The 24742-nt window shown below is 33.7% G+C and overlaps 1 protein-coding gene across 9 annotated transcripts in view; it reads left to right on the top strand.

The window, feature by feature from the left end:
- LOC126819420 (ras-related protein Rab-3) overlaps nucleotides 1-24742 on the top strand; it is a 62354-nt gene that overhangs the window by 15254 nt on the left and 22358 nt on the right. For 3 of the 9 annotated variants that reach the window (XM_050547437.1, XM_050547438.1, XM_050547431.2), the window contains exon 2: nucleotides 23450-23674. In XM_050547437.1, the coding sequence (XP_050403394.1) occupies nucleotides 23450-23674 (225 nt within the window). Of the gene's footprint in view, nucleotides 1-9093; nucleotides 9389-13699; nucleotides 13905-16723; nucleotides 16849-22219; nucleotides 22383-22884; nucleotides 22987-23449; nucleotides 23675-24742 lie in introns of those variants that run through there. The other 6 variants (XM_050547432.2, XM_050547435.2, XM_050547433.2 and 3 more) reach the window with 6 other exon arrangements.

Here is a 24742-nt window from a genome sequence, read left to right as displayed (position 1 = left end):
ATGATTGAGTCAAGTAACACGAGGGATCTCATGGCTAAGTGGGTAAGACGCTAGCTCGCTAGCCTGTAGGTCGGGTGTTCGATCCCTGCATTGGCCGAGAAAGTTCATTCAGATTTTCCAGCGTGGTTTCCCCTTGTCGGTGATACAGGACGGAGGGCCTGACAAGGACAGCTGTCTAGTCCTTCGGATGAGATGAAAAACCAAGGTCCCGTGTATATACTGGAATGCACGTAAAAGATCCCCTGGCAGTTGGAATCCGATATAAGAGTAGGCGATAGTGCCGCTGCCCGGGCAAAATTTCCCTCATAGCACACTGTATGGCATATGCCCGTCTTCATTAACCCAGTATAGGAGCAGAACAGTAGGACGTTAAATTTCATTTCATTTCATGTCAAGTAACACATTGTCAGTCTATTAAATGTACAGCTATAGTCCCCTTACATGTACATTTGTCTAGTGTAATAGAAATTGTAAGTGTTCAAGATGTCAAATTTCCTTCTTTGAATAGATATTGAAAATTGAGGTACATGTAGGGCTGTACAATATTCTCGATATAGTCATTTATCGCGATATGGTATTTTCAGACCCAACTACGATATCATGTGGCCAAAAATCGTCGATATAGTGGTTTATCGAATATCGCCAAAAACTTCAAATATCGAAAAAAATTATCATAAAAATAGATAATAAATACACTATACAGCAGTGGAAATTAGCCGACTGCAATAAACTATAATAAAACTAATGTTTTGAGAATCGTTAAATGTCGAAAACACTTGCGCAGTGTCCGCAGCCGTTTTTCACCGCATCGTGTATGCGTTACTTTTACTTTGTTTTTAGTCGACAATAAATTGTCAGTTGTTACTACATGTAAAGCTTTGGCCTACTAAACGCCTGAAATTTCCCACTACCGCGGCTAATTACCAGGCTATAAATAGGTTGTCATATTTTTAAAAAATGAATCTTTTTATAAAACTCTACGAAACCTAATTTCTGAAAGCAAGAATAAAACGATCTATAAATAGATTACTGTCCCTGTTAGGCCAGGAATACCGCAGCCAATCAAATGCTTGAATGGAAAATAGTCCGGATCTTACAATACAAGACTTGAAGACCGCATCTACTTACTTCCGCTGCATGTGATATTTGAGGATTTTCTTAAACAAGGTCACAAGCAGACGCCTTTTAAACATTGTATTTAATTTTTATCCAAAAAGCATGTTGTTTTGTTCATTTTAATAAATCTATATTATAAAAAAAGCAAAGTTTAAAGTGTATGAATAAAGCAATTATTACCCACAATTCTTACTCACACTAGTCGGGTTTAATGCATTTATATTTAATTTATTTAAAATAGCAAAGTGACATTATTATTAAATATCGCGATATTTAACAATATCGTTGAAAAAAATGCCAATATCGATATCGCTCCTTTTTGCAATATCGTACAGCCCTAGGTACATGTAGCAAACCATTTCTGTTTTAGTCTTATTAAATGTATGATGTGCTTTCCATCCATTTTTATACGCCCACATTGAAATGTGGTCGTATATTGTTGTCGGTCCGTCCGTCGGTCCGGTGTACACATTGTGGACGCTCTAGAGGCTAAAGTTAATTGTCCCCCGCCTTTCGAAGAAAGCAGGGGACTATTAAAATGGGTTCGTCCGTCTGTCTGTCCGTCCGTCTGTCTGTCCGTCACACTTTTTGGGACACAATAACTCTCTTCCTAATTGAGCTAGAATGTTCAAACATGTCCGTCTGTCTGTCCGTCACACTTTTTGGGACACAATAACTCTCTTCCTAATTGAGCTAGAATGTTCAAACTTGGTGTATGTGTTTATTAGGTCAATGCCTTGATGGAGTTCGAAGATGAGCATTTTCCGCTTAGGGTAAGCAGAGATAAGCAATTTGATTGGTTGATGCTTTGGGACATGATAACTCTCTTCCTAATTGGGCTAGAATGTTCAAACTTGGTGTATGTGTTGATTAGGTCAATGCCTTGATGGAGTTCGAAGATGAGCATTTTCCGCTTAGGGTAAGCAGAGATAAGCAATTTGATTGGTTGATGCTTTGGGACACGATAACTTTTAATTGAGCTAGAATGTTCAAACTTGGTGTATGTGTTTATTAGGTCAATGCCTTGATGGAGTTCGAAGATGAGCATTTTCCGCTTAGGGTAAGCAGAGATAAGCAATTTGATTGGTTGATACTTTGGGGCACGATAACTCTCTTCCTAATTGAGCTAGAATGTTCAAACTTGGTGTATGTGTTGATTAGGTCAATGCCTTGATGGAGTTCGAAGATGAACATTTTCCGCTTAGGGTAAGCAGAGATAAGCAATTTGATTGGTTGATGCTTTGGGACACGATAACTTTAGTTCTAATTAAGTGAGATTGATGAAACTTGGTGTATAGATTTATTATATGAATACCTTAACCAAGTTCGATAATGAACATTTTTTGCTGAGGGTAAGCAGAGTGATAAGCAATTTGATTGGTAGAAACTTTGGAACACAATAACTCTCCTTCTAATTGAGGTAGAATGTTCAAACTTGGCATAGGTGTCTATTAGGTGAATGTTTAAACTTGATGTATATGTAGATGTTCATTAGGTGAATGTCTTGACTGAGTTCAATAATTAACATTTCGAGCTGAAGCTAAGCAGAGCTAATCGATTTCATTTGTCGATGGTTTGGGACAAGATAATCTTGATTCTATCTGATAGAGAGTGATGAAACTTAGTGAAAAAAATAAATGTGCGATTAATTAATATGTGTCATCTATTTATTTTGCAATTTCGGCGGGGGACATCAGCCTCACTGTTGGCTTGTATCTGATTGACTTTAAATTCATACACAGTGTTTAAGGTCATGAGACGAAGAGGACTATTGAATTTCAGCCATTTCCGATAATTACTGCCATAGTTATTCCCCTTGATCACTTCAAAATATCTTGTGGATGGTCTAGAGGCCAAAGTTAATAATATCCTATTGACTTTAAATTTATACATAGTGTTTAAGGTCATGAGACGAAGAAGCCTATTGATTTTCAGCAATTTCCGATAATTACTGCCAGAGTTATGGCTCTTGATCACTTAAAAAAATCTTGTGGACGCTCTAGAGGCTAAAGTTAATATCCGATTGACTTTAAATTTATACACAGTGTTTAAGGTCATGAGACGAAGAAGCCTATTGATTTTAAATTTATACACAGTGTTTAAGGTCATGAAAAGAAGAAGCCTATTGATTTTCAGCAATTTCCGATAATTACTGCCAGAGTTATGGCCCTTGATCGCTTCAAAATATCCGATTGACTTTAAATTTATACACAGTGTTTAAGGTCTTTATTATACTGCCTGATTGTTAATGCGGTTGTATATTGCCATCATCTGTGTATATGTACTAAGTCTTTTGTATGTCCTGTTGTTCAAATTGCTTGTTAGCGCTCTACTGGCCACAGTATTTATGGGAAGGAGGATCCTATTGATTTTCAACAATTTCAAATTATCATTAATAGAGTTGTGCTCATTGCTATAAAATACTTTCGGTGTGATACAGGAAATAACTTTGAATTGATGTGATGTTCATATGTCGAGAGGAAGAACTGTATTAACTTTCGCTTCCATATTAATGATGACTTATTACATACCAGTAGTTATGCTCATTTGTTGGAAATCTTGATTGTACTGCACTTTGTCAGTCTTAATTCCTGTTATTTTTGTTAACCTTTTAGCGACCTGTATTATTATTACTCAATTTTAATAGAAATAAATATCTACATGAATGATATGGAAAGAAGTAATCCTGTTCATTCTCAACGAATTATGATGATCACTCTCGAATGATGCCCATTTGTTATAAAATCCTCAAGTCAGAGTGCCATTTGTATGGAATGTTTATCTGATAGGCAGGAAGAACCTTTTTTCTGCAATGATTTTTGGCGATATTTGGGTTCCAAATTGGCTCGGAACGGAACCTCATTGATTTTCATTGGATCTGAATATGTGACATCAGATTGTGAAATCTTCAACTTACACATTAAATATAGAAAGTAAACATGATGTTATTGTTGTAAAAAATTACACTGTAAATTACATACATGTATGTATGTGGAGCTAATCACCTCTTTTAAGACAACTTCCAATCACCAGGACAGACAGATCGATCGACTATTACCGGTAACTCTTTTGTGCTTCAGAATCGGATAAATGTTAAACGTCTGAATATAGTAAATCTTTTCTGGCATGTTTACAATAATATTGTACATGTACCCTACAGCCTGGTTGTAAACTATAAGTTAGCCTACTTGATTGTTTTGAAGCAGCACTCCAAAGAATTACTTTTCACAGGTTTTGTGTACAAGATAGTGACATTGTATATAGATATGTTTCCTTAACAGTATTAACAGAATGAAGTAATTTGAATAAAATACCGTATTCATTATATTCATTTTTCATTATCTATTTTTGAACAAATATAACAAGAACGGCCAGCTCTTTATCTAAATCTTACATAAATCTTAATAGATATTATTTTGATAATTTTTGTACTAGGTCCTTCTGTTTATCTAAATCTTACATAAATATAGATATTATTTTGATAATTTTTGTGCTTTGTTTGTCTGTTTGCTCGTACAGTTTCTGATGGTATGTCGATTGTTTTCCCGCTCTAGAGGCTTAAAGTTAATATCTGTTTGACTTCAAATTTATACACAGTGTTTAAGGTCTTGAGACTAAGAAGCCTTGTTGACGCTCTAGAAGTTAAAGTGAATATTGGATTGACTTTAAATTTATACACATTGGTCATGAGACACAGTAGCCTATTGATTTTCAACGATTTCCATGTGGACGTATATTGTCGTTGCCCCTGTCCATCCAGACGTCCGTCCGTCCACAATTGTTTGTGAACAGTCTACAGGTCACAATTTTTATCCGATTTCAATGAAACTTGAAATATAGGTTTATCACCCTAAGATTTGGTTCCTTTCGATATTGGCATGTATCGGACCTTAACTTCATGGATTATGGCCCCTGATTGTACGAAAAATCACGTTTTTAGCTTGTGAACACTGTAGAGGTCACAATTTTTATCCGATTTGGTTTAAACTTGAAATGTATGCTTATAACTCAAAGATCTCGGTTCCTTTCGATATTCCCGCATATCGGACCATAACTTCTTGAATTATGGCCCCTGATTGTACGAAAAATCGCGTTTTTACCTTGTGGACCCTATAGAGGTCATAATTTTTATCCGATTTAAAAAAACGTATTATTATATCACCGTTACACCCTAAGGATGACTGAGTTCGTATTTCGTGAAGATCGGCCCAAAACTGACAGACAAAATGGCCGCCGTTCGTTCTCAAATAGCGCAAAAATATGGTATATCAAGGTTGTGGACCCTATAGAGGTCACAATTTCTATCCGATTTTGTTGAAACTTGAAATGTAAGTTTATAACCCAAAGATCTCGGTTCCTTTCGATATTTGCGCATATCGAATAGTAATTTCCTGAAGTATGGCCCTTGATTGTAGGAAAAATCACTTTCGTTTTAGCTAGTTTTCTATCCATCTCTCGAAAATGTGGGCGTATCCTGCCTGGCAGCCGCTGGTTAAGATTTCTTGGTGATTAAAAATGTTTCAGTCGTCATTTGATAAATGACATTCCACACCTTACAGTGAACTTAAATGTGAAGGCTATTTTAGTCTGTAATAAGTTAAGATTTCTTGGTCATTACAAATGTCTTACTTTAATATGGGTTTTAAATGACGGCATACTTATATATAATCAAATTTCACACAATTTTTAAACAGAATTTGGAACTGATTAACTGTAAAAGGTCCAAGTTCAATTTATGTATCTCACTTTTCTTAAGATAAACAATGTTGTAAGCTGTATGCATTCAACTTGGAGTAAATGTCTTTTGGTCTATCTTGCAGCGAAAAGATGGCTCTGCTTCTTAAAGCTTTCTGTTATGTTGAGATGGTTGCTATGATGACTTACAATCGTTATCATTTAGATTAATTTTTTATCTACTCTTGTCAATATCAGAATATTGGATTTTCTTCTACTCTTCTGAATACATGTATCTATCTACATGTACATGTATACTCCTACACAGTCAGTTATTAGGCTAAGATATCATACAGTGAAATTTTACAGTATATTAAATCATTTCTTTAGAGATTGTTATACATCGTCCAAAATTTATTGTGAACACTTGACAGGTTACATTTATCATCTGATTGCTTCGAAATTCATATATGTTGTTTACATTAGTTAAATGAAAAAAACCTATTGCATTTCAGCTATTTCAGTTAAATGTATATTGTTTCACTTTGTTGAACCTTGTGATAGTTATAGTTATAAAATGTGTGAAATTTTTATGCATAATTTAAATCAGTGAAACGAAGAAACCTATTTAATTTCAGCAATTTTTGTTAACTACGTCTAGAGTTATTGCCCTTGTTTCACTTTGTTGAATCTTGTGAGCTCCAATGACAAAAGTTATACGATGAGTGTGAAATTTTTATGCATAATTTAAATTGGTGAAATGAAGAAGATATTGAATTTCAGCATTTTCCTTTAATTACTTCTAGAGTTAATGGCCTTGTTTAATTTTGTTGAACCTTGTGAATACTTTAACAACAAAAGTTATCATCTCTGATCTCAGAATCTGTATGAAATTTATATGCCTCATTTAAATTAGTGAACGCAAGAATCCTATAGAATTCCAGCAATTTCCGTTAATTATGTCTAGATTTATGGCTCTTGTTTCACTTTGTTGAAACTGTTAAATGCTGTAACGACAAAAGTTATCACCCGATCGGTATGAAATTTATATGCATAATTTACATTAGTGAAACAAAGAAGGCTATTGAATTTCAACAATTTCTGTTAATTACTTCTAGAGTTATGGCCTTTGTTTCACTTTGTTGAATCTTTTAAATGCTCGAACAACAAAAGTTATCATCCGATTTATATGAAATTTATATGCATCATTTAAATTATAATCTGATTTGTATGAAATTGTCTTGTAAATGTCCCCCAATTACCTACAAAAGAATAAATATGCGACAACCCTTGTCGACCGCTGGGACGATTTAGCTGCTGTGGTCATTGTTTTGTTGCCTGGCAGACTATCTTTAACTACAATATTGTCAATGCTGGACATCTTAAAGGAATATCAGTCAATTGTTCAATTCCGTTCATTATTTACAAAGATATGATGAACTGAAAATTGTGCTACATTTAGCATTCTCTGCAGACAATAAAAACTGGATATGGTCAAAATGGATATGTTTTTATTTAAATATGTATCACAGGATTCTTGTTTAAGAACACATATTTAGTCAATCAGGGTTTTTTTTTTTTATCAATTTTGTGACCAATCTAGTATTGTGTTTACCAAATTTATGGTCCGTTTTGGTCTACGCCCACTTCTCTTAACTTTTTTGATGGGCTTCTTTTTAATCCGATTGAGTCCAAGCCTGGAGATTTATTTACCATTGATAGTTTGTTTTTTATTCAATGAAATGTTATACCCAAATTTGATATTTTCATAAAATTTGACAAATAGCCTATTTTCTATACAAATTTGAGCTTGTTATTTAGTACTAAGATGACCACACCGCTACATAATCATCATGGACAAAAACAATATTAATTGAAGTATTTGATGCAGTGATGACGAAAATACATGTCACGTGACAAAACAGGTGAGAGTTTGTATTTGGTGTGATAGGCAAAGTTGATAGTAGTGGATTCACTCTACTTAAAGTAGCTAAGTCTCTAACTCATTATCATCCAAAATCTTCGACATTGAAAACACAAATTATTTGTCAATTTAAATCAACATTGATGCTGTGATCTTACCAGGAAAAGATGGGCTTCTGATATCCAATATTTAACACAAAATAAACATTTTACAATTGGTACACGAATCGTGTACCATAATGTGTTTCGACACCATTTGTAATAAGGGACTGGAAAAACGAGGCTAGGCATATTCCACAAGTCATGTCAAACGGTGACGCCATATTCTTATCGCGAGAGCATGCCAAATAAATACTACAGGTGTAGACTGGAATAACCAGACGCTAAAGATTGCCATTCAATTGAGACTTCTGGCGTATTTCACCGAACATAATTGATTAGAAATTACAGTAAAAACAGAAACGATTGAATGTAAATCAGTTTCATATTACATTATCATATGCGTTGCGACCCATTTGTGTCTATTTCTAGGTCCCAAATATTAGCGATTTAGCCCCTTTAAATTGCAGCAATATTTGTCACCAAACCTGTCAACGTAGTCTACGCCAGGCTTTATACTGTAAACAAAAATATTAAAAGATGTGCATCACCTGTTTTGAAAGGGTTTCATTAACTAGTAAAATCAACTGTTTGGACTGTTTTGAAACATTGTACATATGCTTACTTACATATTAAAGTGTTACAGTGTTGAGCATTTAAATCAACATGTTCAGCTATGTTGCTGATACATGTATATTGATTAAATAACGGGAGAGTTTATGGGAGTAATTCCCATAATGTCTAATGCTATTAATTTTATATGCACCAGTACACGGTTATCTATAATGCAACTTTTAATCAAAAGTCACTAGCTCTGGTCCTTTGTAAATCATTCCTAGCTCTGCACAGCAATGGATAATCAAATGTTCATTTGTCAATAATGTAAAGCTTTCCAGGAACATTTCTATTTTCATCTGCTATACTTTGTGGATTTAGTATTAACATTTGTACAAGAATCAATGTATATTGTATTGATGTGAATGTGACGTTAATGGCTATTATTTATAAGGTGTCTGATCAGAATGTTGAGAAAACGTCAGATAGATTCTTCATAACAAAATATACAGGTCATTCATATGTATTTGAACTTTCCTACAATTAGTGGATATCTGACTGTTGTACAAATTAAATTTTACATGTAACTCTGATAAATGGAATTGTTTGTACTGTATGTATTGAACATCTAATGGATAAAATGAATGGGAGATCTTGGTAATTTCAATGGTGTTGTGCATATTCTCAAATTATTTCACCAAGTCGCAAACTTTTTTTTTCTTCACTGATTTCTTCATCAATCGAGTCGGGGAATGTAACCACAATTATAGACCCTCCAATGCAATCTCCATGGCAACGGCCACTTGTACCAGAAGGAAATTGATCAATACCCACACTCATTGGCAGAGACGATTCCAAGTTGGGTGGTTGATGTTCCTGTGAAATATCGTCAGATTGAGGTTATCCTAACGAGAGCAGAACGTGACAAGTTGAGAACAGGTGACAGGATATTGTATTGTTCTGCTGATTAGTGTATGGATACAGAGTCGTGTGACTGAAGGAATTTACACTTTGAAACATGGTCAGTATTTTTTTAAACTGACTTCATTTGAAATTGGCTTGTTGAACAGCCAATGGTAAATTTATTGATTGTCTACCCACTCCTAGATTTTTATATAGCGTTGAAGTTCATCTGATGGTGCTTCACTTGTTGAATTACTTTGACCTTGCCATGGTTTCTCTAAATTTTGGACCCCAACTTACACAGTTGTTGGCCTTCATTTATTTATATCTGTTAATAATGCTATAATTACAATTAATTGTATCAGTTTTCACACATTGCATAGCTACATTAATGTGTATAGATTTTCTACATTTTGTCAACCTTATGTGGACTCAAGGGATTTTGCTTTTATTATTAAAGTAATTAATTTGGGTTATTTTACTCAGAGGTGCTTTTTGTCAGATTTTTCCAGTTAAACTACATGTATCCTTGCGTCAGATTAATAACCGAAATGGAATAAACAAATGTGTCATCACTCAATGAAAAGACCAGAAAAAATGGGAAGCAATATACATCAGAAGATCCTAGCCAGACCTTAAACGTGATGCTGGAATATTCCTTTGACAAACTAATTTTCGCCCACTGTGTGGACCATTAAAATAGGGTTGCGCATCTGTCACTGAAAACCGCAGTGACTAAGGCGATGGCTTGCTAAACAGGCGCTCTGAGGTTCATTCCCGGTAAAAGCAAAGAAAGTTCTGGTGTAGATCTTCATTAACTGACTTTGTTAGTCTCAAAATGACATTTTAGTGTCAATAAGTTGTTAAGCCCGTTACATTCCATTTTTTTTTTTTTTTTTTTTTTTTTTTTTTTTTTAAACAATTAACAGGTATTAAAGACGTACATGTAAATACACAAGAAAACATACACACAAAAAAAAATCACAATTATTTGTATCAAACTGCAGCTCTTGATTGTTTGCCCCTTTCTTCTGCCCAGCCACCATATTCTTTAAACGTACCGAATGTATGTAATGCTGACTTTGCTAGTTTGTTTGGGGGGGGGGGGGAATGAGTGGTCTTGACATTGATTCTACTCTAGTATGTGATAAGGAGTAGGTAGTATGTGATGAGGAGTAGGTAGTATGTGATAAGGAGTAGGGTCGCCTGCCAAGCTTTGTGGGTTCTCAGGGTTGTCTGGTTTCCTCCCACTGTTAAGTCCCCGATCTGCAAGAGAATTATTTGAAATAAAATTCTATCATATATTAGTCCCAAAATGACCTGGTTTGTGTCAAGTAGATGTTAAACCTCATTTCTCCCCTCTCTCTCTCTCTCTCTCTCTCTCTCTGTCACTTGGTTCTTTATTTAGTTAGCTGATCCATATCATACTAAGAATGTACAGGTGTTTTGTGAAATAATCTATGAGATTTTATAATAACTAATCTTCAATCCATTAACTGTGGGAAACCCACAACAACATGCTTTATTGTTGACCAGCTGTGAGTTATTAAAAATAATTAGAGTTCACCGATTTCTTGAAACTAGATTTTTAACCTTAGAGAACTGTTATTGCATGTTTTGAATTTAGTTAAGGGTTTAATTATATTAACAAGGATTTGAATTTGACTTTTTGGTCTTGTAACATTTCAATTACTGGTATGCCACCACTGACATCTTTGGATTAGATTGTAGTCAACATTTTGACCAACAATGGAACTTTCTTTGTGAAAGCTCTAACACCAAAAGTTATGATCCGATTGTTTTAAAATTGATATATTTTGTTGACATTAGTGAGATGAAGAAGCCTATTTAATTTCAATAATTTCTGTATATTACGTCTAGAGTTATGGCCCTTGTTTCACTTTTTTGGACCTTTTGAACGCTCTTCCACCAAAAGTTATCATCCGATCTTTGTGAAATTTTTATGCATTATATAAATTAGTAAAACGAAGAAGCCTATTGAATTTCAGCAATTTCCGTTTATTGCGTCTAGAGTTATGGCCCTTGTTTCACTTTATTGAACCTTGTGAACGCTCTTATCGTCCGATCTTTGTGAAATTTATATGCATTATTTGAATTAGTGAAGCGAAGACGCCTATTGCATTTCAGCAATTTCCTTTAATTACTTCAAGTGTTATGGCCTGTGTTTCACTTTGTTGCACTTTGTGAACGCTCTAACATCAAAAGTTATCTGCCGATCTGTATGAAATTTATAAGTTATCATCCGATATGTATGAAATTTATATGCATCATTTGAATTTGTGAAACGGAGGCCAATTGAATTTCAGCAATTTTCGTCAATTATTTCTAGAGTAATGGCCCTTGTTTTACATTGTGAACCTTGTGAACGTTCGAATGACAAAAGTTATCATCCGATCTGTATGAAATGTATATGCATTATTTGAATTAGTAAAACGAAAAAACCTGTCAAATTTCCAAATTTTCTGTAAATTACTTCCAGCTAGAGTTAAGGCCCTTTTTTCAGTTTGTAGAACCTTGTGAACCCTCAAACAACAAAAATTATAATCTGATCGGTATGAAATTGTCTTGTAAATGCTCCCAATTACCTACATGTACAAAAGAATAAATATGCGTCAACACTTGTCGATTGCTCGGACGATTTAGCTGCTGTGGGCATATGTTTCGTTGCCTGGCATCCTATCTTTTACAATGACATTTGTATATTCCTTAAAACTCTTCAACATTTACATCTCTTGTTGACTGCTATTGTCTTGTCAGGAAAATGAGCAAGAAATATAATTTGATTGGGGTCTCACCATGACTATAGCATGGTAAAACTGATATGTATGAAGGAGATCCCCATCATTATAAACCATGTGTGAACGCTGAAATAAACATCATGACATGTCTTTAACCATATGCTGGTTAATTCTGGTGAATGATGATGTGTGACATACTATTGCAACCTATTGGAGGAAATGTTTGTTTTGCACTGTAGATTATTCTTGAGAAATCAAGCTGTCATTAACAAAAAAAAAACTTGGGGTGTGCTGACATTCAAATTGTTTCTGTTATAATGCGCTCTTATCAACTCCCTTGTTATCGAAGAAAGCAGGGGCTATTAAAATGGGTTCATCTGTCTGTCTGTCCAACACATTTTTGGGGACACAATAACTTTCCTTCTAATTGAGCTAGAATGTTCAAACTTGGTGTAGGTGTTTATTAGGTCAGTGCCTTAGGGTAAGCAGAGATATTAAATTTGATTGGTTGATGCTTTGGGACACGATAACTTTAGTTCTAATTAGGTGTATAGTTTCATTACATCAATACCTTGACTAAGTTCAATAATGAGCATTTTCTGCTCAGGGTAAGCAGAGCGATTAGCAATTTGATTGGTTGATGCTTTGGGACATGATAACTTTGGTTCTAATTAAGTGAGAGTGATGAAATTTAGTGTATAGTTTCAACACATCAATACCTTGACTAAGTTTGATTATGAGAACATTTTCGGCTCAGGGTAAGCAAAGCAATAAGCAATTTGATTGGTCAAGACTTTGGAGCTCGACAACTTGATAGTGGTGAAACTTTGTGTATAGTTTTGTTACATCCATACCTGCTTAGGCAAAGTAGAGACTTCAATCTGATTGGTTGAGACTTTGGAACACAATAACATGAATGCCTTGACATTGTTCGTTCATGCTCATTTTCCACTACGGTTATAAAGCAGAGATGAGCAATTTGATTGGTTGAGAGCGATGAAACTCTTGAGTATAGATTCATATCAATCAATAGATTGACTAAGTTTGATGATGAGAAATTTCTGCTTAGGCAAAGTACCGATAAGCAATTTGGTTGGTCAAGACTTTGGAACATAATTTAATTGAGGTATAGATGTTCATTTGGTGAATGTCTTGACTGAGTTTAATGATTAATATTACCCATTAAAGTTAAGCAGAGCTAAGCAATTTCTTTAGTCATGCTGTGGACAAGATAACTTTGATTCTAACTGATGTATATATAGTTTCACTCACTACCAGGTACTTCAAAACCTGAGTTTGATAGTGAACATTTTATGCTTAGACTAAGTATAGATAATCAGTTTGATTACTCGATACTTTTGAAAAAGATAAATGTGCAATTAATTAATATGTGTCATCTGTTTTTTTTGGCAGGGGGACATCAACCTCACTGTTGGCTTGTTAATATTAATTTGATCATAGGTATTAAAACTATGTACTGTGAAAAGCATTAATTTTCTACTTCCTCGTTTTGTGTGGGCTGTTACTAACATTACTTTTGTGCCTTCATACGCACATTGGATTGATTTTATACTTTGTTGTTTCACAGCGTCATTGCCTCAGATATAGCAAAGGATATTGACATATATCAATTGATACGTCACTGACTGCCTCACATATGTAGCTTTCGTAGGTGGAACAGAATAGACAAATCCCTGATACAAAAGCTTACATGACTAACAGTTACTCAGTACTTCAGATTGTTATTCATGGTCTTCAGTTTAGGACTGGTATGAACATCTATCAAGTGAAAAGTACTGGATTTTAATTTTGCAAAAAGTGAATACATTATTTTGATTCAATATAATACAATATCTTTTATATCTCTGTGTTCAGGTAGAGTTTTTGATTACACATCTTTATAATATTTAAACCAATCTATTATGATATCAAGTTAATTATTTACATTTTTTACAATACAAAACATGGATTTAAACCTTTTTTAAAACATTAGACATAAATCAATTTAACTTATTTCAATTGCTAATGTTAGAAGTTTCACCATGCTTGTTCATCAGAGTATTTCTTTGTCTACTTATTTTTTTCTGTGTCATTTCTCTATAAATGCTATCTGTAAATACCTTTGAAGCGGTAAATACAGTTGCCCTGTTGTCCCATCTGGGAATACCTTTATGAGGAAGACAAAGGAAGGTTTTTGGGCTTTTTCTTTCATCTATGAGAGTCTTTAATACATAGAGTAAAAGGCAGTTGTTAGTTGAAGAAAAGACACTAACCTTACCCAGATATGACTTTCTCCTGAAAACTCCCTGGAAATAGGGATTGTTTCTGAATGTTGAGAAAGCTTTTACAGAGACAATTAATATTTAGTTATAGCTCACCTGAAAATAAATTCAGAAATAGAAGGGCAAAACTTTATAGTCGATTGAATAAGCCATTCTGAAGAAAATGACAATTGCTGGGATTTCTTATAATTATCTAAGAATGACGTTTAAGGAAGAGACTGTTGTTGGGATTTTTATCTTGTCATCTCTGAATGCTTTGTCCTCAGAGAAGGTTTTTCAAGTGAAGAGTGAAATGGTTGGTTCTTACTATCACTGTACTTTGTATGGATATTATGTTTCAGTTTTATTGTTGCATCATCTGGTAATGGTAGTACATATAAGTCAGCTTCCATTCGTAAATGCTTTTATTTAACCAATTTCAATATGTAAACAAGTTGGATGTTATTGGATTTTTAACTTAACAAAAGAGCATTTATTTTAGTTTGAAGTATGAATAATGTTAGGCGGTGCCTTATATACATTATAATACATGCTGTATATTGATAATGAAATATTGAATTTTTAGGCAACATCTGGTATAAAAGTTAAAGATGATGGGTGACTGGTTTTTTTTTTTCTGTCGGTGACTCTTAGCAAACATGAGTCAAACAAATCTGTGTTGGGTGGTGGAATTTTTGGTCAGTTTTTACCAAAGAGAGAAAAAATTATTGAATTATTAAATATTATTGAAGTAAACTTCTAGTGACTGCTTGGTCGATTGTCACTAGCCATTTTTTTTATGAAAGTCTTTTATTGTTCTCCCCTCTATCTGTTAGGCGACAGGTAGGGCTACTTAAAACGCTTTACTACTTGGAGTTAAGATGGTCCCTGTCATAAAACCTCCGATTTATTTCCCCTGACAGATATGAGTGTTGATTACACACTTTCTGTGCACATCATTTCTTGAAAGCAGTTTACTAAATTATCATACAGTAGTTAAAGATGCCTTCTTGTGTACAAATTAGGTGGTTTGATATATTTGGACTAAAGACATATTCAAACTGATTCATCTATCAATAATTTGCCTCAAATCCCTCAAAACTTGTATTTGCGAGGAAATACTCCAAGATATTAAAAATCTATTTTTAGAAGCCATATTTGTCACGTACCATTTTAAGAATGTATCTGTTGTTATTTACTGTCCATTTACCATCCATATTGAAGCCCAAGTAAATTCATGGGTTATCTTCTGCAAACTTCTTTTTCTGTCATTTGATTGTATAGTCTGTTGTACAATTAAACCCTTCAATATTCCCATAACTGCCTAACCATTTGATCAAGAAATAACAACTACTCCCTAAGTCAAGCTGGCAGCGAATAAGCCCTCAGACTAGCCTTCAGGCTAACAGTTAGTATACCCTGGCATTTTTGCACAGTGATTGCCTCATGAGTAGTTTTCAGGGAATCCAGTATTTTTCTAGTAAGATTGGGTGTCTCTACTTTTCATATATACCAATATTGCCATACTTTTATTGGAAATAACCAACCTATAAATACTTGCGTGAGAATGAAACTTTTATATTCAGGTACATGTATATATTCCTGGAGAGTCAAAAAAAAAAGCTCTCCTGAAATTGGAAAAAGGGTAAATTGCTCTCCTGAATCTCATGAGGAGAGCTTTTTTAGCATTGTGATAAGAGCAGGGATCTAAATAAATCCATTTAGAAACCAACCAGGTAGAGTTGGGTCAAATGAGGACCCGGTAGGAAATAGGGTAACTTGGCCTATAAGGTCCCGTTAACTTTATAACTAGACTTCAACAATAATGGTTCTTGGTAATTTTTTATGGAGAATATCATATTCTGAATAGGCTAATATATGTTATTAACACAAAAAATAATGACAAATTTTCCATATTTAATTCATGTACCGGTTTGAAGTTCAAGTCAGTAATATTGCTGAATAAATTACTGTCTTCGTTTATTCGATGGATAAACGGATATAGTTCATCCGTCGATTGAATTTAGGATTTTTCTACTACGGCCAGTATCAGAAAATGCTGTAGAAAAAATGAGCTGATACGACACCATGGCATTTCTTCAAAGATTTATTGCCTGGAGTTAATCTAACAATTGAAGAGTCCTTCATAGATTTCTGTGATAAAAATTCTTTGTTAAAATATCTTAGCAGGGTAATTATATAAGTAAATCCATATAATACTATGTACTGCTAATGGAACAAATGATATGAGTAGTTATATAATCTATTTTCATTTATAAACATAATATCTATTCAAGAATTGTAAGAACTGATAATCAGTTGTCCAAATATAGATGTTTCTAGTTTCCGGTTCAACCTACTTTCAATGAATAATGCAAGTAGTGGGTTATGGCTGGAAGCCATCTTTAATTAAGTATTATTATCACCCTGAGAGCCGATTGCCTATAAAGGTTGCTATATATTTAGTTTGACTGTTTGTTATTGAGTAGCATAAATACAGATATCAGCCATCTGGAATTCAGTATTTCCAAGGGATATTGTTGGTCGAGTTGTATGAGGTTGGTAAATGTTTCAATGATATTGATTTTTTTATGCTTTTATAATATTTTCATGTACTGCCGATTCTGTTATGCAAATTTTAGAATTTAACTGGTTATACCCCCATGACATTTTAATATGTCTGCTTGTACTTAAAGTAGCTAAGTCTGAAAATGAAAATTATTTGTCAATTTAACAAATCAACATTGAATTTGTGATCTCACCGGGAAACGAAGGGCTTCTGATATCCAATATTTAAGACAAAATAAACATCTTACCATTGGTAGATGAATTGTGTACCATAATGCGTTTCAGCGCCATTTGTAACAAGGGACTCAAGGAACGAGGCTAGACATATTCCACAAGGCATGTCGGGGAATCATGTGGCTATGCTGGTAAGATGCTGGCTCGCTAGCCTGGAGGTCGGGTGTTCGATCCCTGCATTGGCCGAGAAAGTTCATCCAGATTTTCCGGCGTGGTTCCCCCTTACAACCATGGTTTTGTTTTTTGAACTGTATTATTTAGGGTTGGTGCATTTGAATTAGGTGAAACCTGTTTGTTTTATTGCATATTGTAACATGTTTAAGGGTGAATCTTGCGTTTTGATTGCTTAATTAGACACTGTCGATTGGACAATAACACCCCTGTTTTAGAAAGGCGAATAACTGCGTCTTTATATGTGCTCAATGATCTTCCTCAACTCAAATCTTTATTGACAAACAAATATTTTCAAATAATCCTGCTCAAATGACCATCACACTATTTTCAAACTTCATCCTTTATCCAAACACATCCCGGAAATACATAAAACAGTAGAAAATCAGTCATAAATTAATTAAAACTGCAAATAAAATAATAGAGGCCAAAAACTCACCCATGTTAGTATAAACTTCGAAATCGTAGCCATCATTGTTGCCAAGAGTTACCCCTGTGTCGTCTTGGTTAGCAGGTCATAACTATTTTAATCACGTCTGTCATTAGGCCTACCGGTCAAAAAGACCGTACTAAAACTAATTTACTAATCTTTAAAAATCTTTAAAAATTAAAAGTATTTTATTGGAAATATCTGAATAACATTTTCTTTCATAATTTATTTACCAACAACCCGAGACTAAAGCTTTTTAGAATTGGATTTATCTTTGCATGAATTTGACAATTAATTCGGCACACCTCAGTGTAAACCGGAATCCGCCAAGGTTTACCGATTGCCCACCACTGAGGAATGTGTAGTCGCCATCATCGCGGGGATCGGAAAAGTTCTTTTAAAATCCTAAAAAATAGCATGTTACAATGTTTAGTAACACTTCCTGTTTCACATTTAGAGGGGTGTTATTGTGCAATAGACATGTCTTGAGATTTTACATTGTTTGTGGGAACTCTACAGGTCACAATTATTATCCAATTTTAATGAAACTTGAAATATAGGTGTATCTCCCAAGGATCTTGGTTCCTTTTGATATTCGCGCATCGAACCATAACTTCCTTGATTATGGCCCCTGATTGTATGAAAAATCACGTTTTTAGCTTGTGGGCCCTCTAGATGTCACAATTTTATCAGATTTAAAAAAACCTTTAAATATATCACTGTTACACCATAGTGATGGTTGAGTATAGATCTCGTCAAATTTGGACCGAAAATGCCAGACAAATGTGATACCAAGGTTGTGGACCCTCTAGAGGTCATAATTTTGATCCGATTTTGATGACACTTTAAATTCATGTTTATATCACAAAGATCTTGGTTCCTTTTGAGACTTCCAGGATTATGACCCGTGATTGTTCGAAAACTGATTAGTTTTTACTCAAATCCAATTCACCGGGAACCAAGCCAAAACAGGTACCAAAAAAACCCCATAACATTGGACTACAATGGTATCGAACAAAAGTATTTTCTTTGCTCAATACAGTATATTACATGAGATTTTATTAGAGATTTAAAGCTACATGTAAATTCATTACAAATAACACAACCTGTGCTATTATATACCTGTACTTTAGTGTATGACATATGAAATCATGGACTTTAATTAGTATGGATTATTGGATCAAACATCTTGAAATCTCAAATATTGCTTTATCATGATAAATCGCGATAATTCTAAATAATATCGCGATATTTTCATTTTTGATCACAATTCATGTTAAATCCGTTCAAAATACTACAGAAATTAAGAAGAAATCAAATTGTAACAAGTGCCGATACTAGATCTATTCCATTTTCCAAATTCCACAACAGACTTTGAGACAGCCATTTTTAACACAAAGTACCAACTAACAAAGTAGTAACAAAGAGGTGATTTATCGTTGATTACCCAGTCTTTTGAAAATTACATTGATATTTTAGATTCAAAAATCGTCTGGATATTATTTCATTTATTCTTTGAATAAAATGGCTTCTGAGCTTAAATCTGTAAATGTCAATCGGAATATTTCTGATGACAGTTCAGTAGACTGCAAAAACACACTGCTGCTGACACAAAAAAGAGCATTTCTTCTGTCACTCATTTGGGGTTATTTTAGTTTAAAAAGAACATCTGACAAGTCTGTTAACCAGATATTGACTTAATGAATATTTATTTGGTATTCCGGACATTTCAGCTGATCAGAATAGAATGATCTGAGGTGACGATACCTACAGGAATAATCTAACATGTATACGTCTCACTTCATCAATGCATACATTGCTAAATACCAAATGGATACACTAGATACATTAATCCATTTATACACCTCAGGTTATATCAATTTTATATCAATAATTATCACGAGCATCTTGAATTTTTGAAGCACGTTAATTCTAATTATCACAATAATTTGCTCAAGACGATAATCCATGATATCGTGATAATTTATTTTACCAATATTGTGAGATATCGCAATATTATTTTTCGGTATCGTTGCAACCTCTTGTGTTGAGGATTATATTTTAACATGCTGCAAATGGCTGCTAATTTTAACCATTTCCTCAGAAAATCAAGTTATCCGTATTGTTACTCATGATTTGATCATCAATAAAAATTTATAAAAATGTATCATTTTAATCTAGTTGCGACACCCCCATTATCAGAGAAATTTAATTTGAACACATTAATTATCATCAGTCTTGTTTTATGTTGGATTTACATACATGTAAATATTTTGGCAGTCCATCTATCACATTAAATTTGTTTCTGTTCGGAGTTTATTGACAATTAGATATTAATTATTAAAATCAGTCACTATGGCTAATGGTTGATTGAATACATAAAGTCCCAATATAAACAAATGTTTTATTACTTTGAACATATTATTGTGCCATTGTGATAAATTGCTCTTGAACAAAATTAGAAAATTAGATTGTGTGGTGTTTTCATTAACTTGAACTATTTGTAACTTATTTTGCATCCATTGAAACTGGTAAAAACAATGTTATTGGTAAACTAAACAAAATAGACTCATGGCAATTTTGGTATTATAAGACACTCAAAAAAAATAAAATTTACAGAGGATGGGCTCACATCATTTATTTATTGACTTTCATTTTGTAATAACAGTTCTCCAATATGGCCATAAGGGGGGCTTGGTGGTTGAAAGGTTTAATGCATGCAAATTAGATATAAATTCTCTCATTGAGTCAAGTGGCATGATTTCAACTCCCCGCTTGTACGTTACAAGGAATTGGGTCGCCTGTCCAACCTCATGGGTTTTCTCTGTGTCTTCCGGTTTCCTCTCACTGCTATAGATCCTAACAGACTTGGCAAATTATTTAAAAAAAATGAAACTGTATGTTAATCAAGAAATGACCTAGTCAAATGGATGTGAAACCACATCTCTCTCTCTCTCTCTCTCTCTCTCGCTCTGTGACCACTTAAAAACTTTTAACATGCATATTTAAGTTAGGTAAATAACCTGGTCTCAGCAGTTTGGATTTTAAGAAGTTCCTCTGCCTTGAAAATCCACATAGAGCATACCAAAATTCTGTTTAATTAATTCTAAATTATATACCATATAAATATTTCTTTCAATTCATATTATCTGTAATTGAATAGAAAAATTGTTTTTGTTTTTGATGAGCCTTCTGTCATGTAGGTAAATTTATAAGTATAACTCGGTGTTGTGTAGCAGATGTTGTTTTACCTTGAATTCTGTTTATTTCTTAATAGGCTTTATATATCTAACCATCTGCTTATACATGTACTATGACTGGACATTTGGTTTCTAATTATATTAGCTAGTTACCTGCATATTACCTAATAAGTAGAGCTATTATAATTGCTGTGCTAGGGAACACATGTACACATAATTAACAATCTTTTGTTGCTTTTAGTTTCTAATGATTTCTTGGACGACAGTACAAATACCTCATTAATTGCTATAAATATATCATACAATCAACTAATAATTTTATTGTGGAGATTCTTTGTAACTTGTATGTTTTGTTAGTTTTTTTAATTTATACGACTAATGAAGTTTTCATGTTAGAATTGATTATTTCATGACATCTGAGAGATTCTGAAGTTCATGAAGAAACCATCTTGTTGAAACTCATTTTCACACAAAGGAAAGTGGAAAGGCCATGAATATTAATGAGCTGTTCTTGTTTAGCTTTTTGCTCAAGTCATAGAATGTGATGCGAATTAGGTTGGTCAAGCAGACAGGATAAATACTAGGGATTATCGAAACTAATGATACACGAAGGATATTATATACACAGTGTTCCGCTTTCCTTTATTCCTGCTGTCAAGTTTCATTACCACAAAGACATGGAATAATTTCCAAGACACCAGCTGTCATTTGTCAGGACATTTTATTGGCAGTGTTCTGTAAGGATATTAGTTATATGTATTTGAAAGTATAGCAGCTCCTACTACTTATTCCATTCCATAAACAGTATGTCTGATGTGTTTTTGCTGTGAGAATTGGGACATGATGGTTTCATTGTAAAATTGTTTTTGATGTATTGATTGTGTTTTATGGATGCTGTAAAGCAGGCAGGCAAGATAGCCTAGGATATTATTATTCATATTTCAACCATTTTGAAAGATAATACTGTAATAATGATGACATTGGATGATTTAACAACCAGTTAAACCAGGATATATCTTTTGTGGCTCCATTATATGAACTGAATATATGTATGATGGTACTCTCTTTATGTACAAATTGAATGAGATAGACCAGTATTTTGTATTATAGACAAAAAGAATCCAAATCTTAAAAGAACATGTGGTCTGTTAATAATAAGGGATCTTAATCAATATTTAAACAAGTTACATATAGATGCATCACTAATTGGTGTGACTACATCGAGAGACATCAAAGAGCATTAATTTGTGTGACAGATTTTTTAGCTGTCTGTAAGAGTGGTGCAGTTGTCACGCTTTGTCATCTTGTGGTCATATATAAGGATTGTATCCTACATGATTGGAATCTATTGCTTGATTAGCTTGGTGTAGTAATAATCAATAGGTAGAATCAGGTTAGATCTACTCCTACTACATCAACTACCGTACTGTACTGCTACACGCAACTCATTATGTATGGTTTTCAACAGAACGGCACCTATCCTCCTGTGGTAAGCTGACTAAAATGTCTCTTTATATCATCAGCCATATTTGTTACTGATGACATTTACAGAAATTGGAACAGTTTGTTATTTGATACACGTTTATTTTGATCGTTTATACTTGGAACTAATAATCAATTAGAACATCTTGATAAGGTTTGGAATTGATTTTCTTCTTTTCAGTAAGCTTGCTGATTGAATTAAATATTTGATGTAAAAATCAATTCTTACAACATACATGTAAGATTTATTGACTGGTCATCAGTGTTACGTTATCTATATTTTGATTGGATATTAAACATTTAAATACAGAGATAAACGAGGAAGTGTCATGAAGTACTACATGTCCAATTTTACTTTTGCCTAATTTATTAACATGTTAACATATTGGTGGTTTAACCTCAACTATAACTTAAAGATTGTCTAGATATAAGATCTCTAGACTTCAGTAAGAAAAACCGGAGTTTATTCGATATTTTGTGTTTGGTAAAAAAATGTTGGTCTATAGTATAAAGTATTGATTTCTACCCACTGTAACTTCCACATCTCCCAGTTAGCCATGTTTTTATTGATTACTCGCCTGGTTTAGACTTGTTTCGGCTCATATAGTGAGGTAAAATAAACTTCTGATAAAATATTCACATCCACATTTTGTCTGCTATTTTATTTCTGTAAATTGATTTTTTTTTACCTCGTTTGTTTTCATATCATTGTTTGAATTCCCTGTAGATTGATCTTGACTGAGGTCGGGTTTATTTTAAATATCTTAGATCGCCATTAAATACTAAATATTACGTATGACCTATAAATTCAATAACGGTATCAGCTAAAATCTGTGTCTGACTTTATTGGTCACATAAGGTAAAGTATGTATAATGCATGAATAATCATTGTTTTGGGGTGTTTTTTTTTATCTTAAACCAACCAAATTAAAAGTCAGTCTAGCGTAAATTACATATTATTCTCAAGTGTCAACCCACACACCATACAGTTGTCAGTATATTAAAGACGTGTGTGGTAGCCATTTTGCTTTTTGGCTAAAGCATTTCATCAAGATATTTCTTTACTTGTTTCAGATGGCCTCAGCAAATGATTCCAAGTGGCAGAAAGATGCAGCCGACCAAAATTTTGATTATATGTTCAAATTGTTAATTATTGGTAACAGTTCGGTGGGAAAAACATCATTTTTGTTCAGATATGCAGACGACTCATTTACATCTGCTTTTGTTAGTACAGTGGGTATAGACTTCAAAGTAAAGACAGTATTTAGACAAGATAAACGTGTGAAATTACAAATATGGGTAAGTCTCTTAGTGAATTTATTATTTATATTCAATTTCTGGAACCAATATAACTGATGTTTTTTCTGTCATATTATTCTCCCAACTCAGATAATGTTATATTAACATTATTCAGGGAGCTAACATCGAGGTCCTTAGTTCCATCCCGGTGTTGACCTAGAAAGTTCCTCTGGCTTTTCCAGTGTGGATTTCTTTGTCATTGGTGCAGAACAGATTATCTGACAAAGAACAGCGTCTAGTCCTTTGGATTGGATGAAAAGCCGAGAACCTGTGTAAACATTTCAAATTCAAAATAAGGGTATCCCGTAGTGCCCCAGTTAATTTCATTTGATTCATGTTCAGATATATGTATCTCCGATTATGATCTCTCATTATTTCTTGATTTTGTGGTAAAAGGAGGAGTTTTGTTGTCTATGATATACCGTACCAGGTACCTATATCAAAGCTTGCAGACATTTTGAGGGCTTGATAATTTGTGTACAACAAATGGATATGTCCCATGATAGTTATAAAACCTATATTCTTCCAATTGAAACAAAAAACGAGCAGTGTATATATAATTTTATATTCACACTTGTTAAGTTTATGGTATATTGTCCTCCCTCCCCCCTTTCTTCCTAAGAAAATGCTTGTACTCATTCTACACAGGTTCTTCGCTAATTTTCATTGACGTGTCTGAAATAGTTAGTATTGGGATGAAGATAATCCCTATCAAATTTGAATGTTTTTTTTTACAAGAGTAATTCCATCCCTGATTGATAGTACCGGTGTGATAGTTTGAGTTGACTCCTGGTGTGTGTTTTCTCCTGGGCACTTGCGCATGTCCGAAACTGATGTTTGCCTTAACAACGAAACTATATCTACTTCCTGCAGTGTGAGTTGGTTCCTGACCAATGGTCAGTGCAGGAAAAAAAATATCATGTAGGCCTACTTGAGTTTTGTCATTAATAAACATACTTGTTATCGTGATTAGCTGTTGTTTTAGTGATCAGTAGTTACTCGATCAACGGATCTAAGTTGATTGGCTTGAAATTGATACTTCGTTCGTGATTTGTTGCCGTTGTTTTT

Source organism: Patella vulgata, chromosome 4, assembly GCF_932274485.2.
Source record: "Patella vulgata chromosome 4, xgPatVulg1.2, whole genome shotgun sequence".
Taxonomy (NCBI): Eukaryota; Metazoa; Mollusca; class Gastropoda; family Patellidae; genus Patella; species Patella vulgata.
This window is presented reverse-complemented; position numbering and strand designations above follow the sequence as displayed.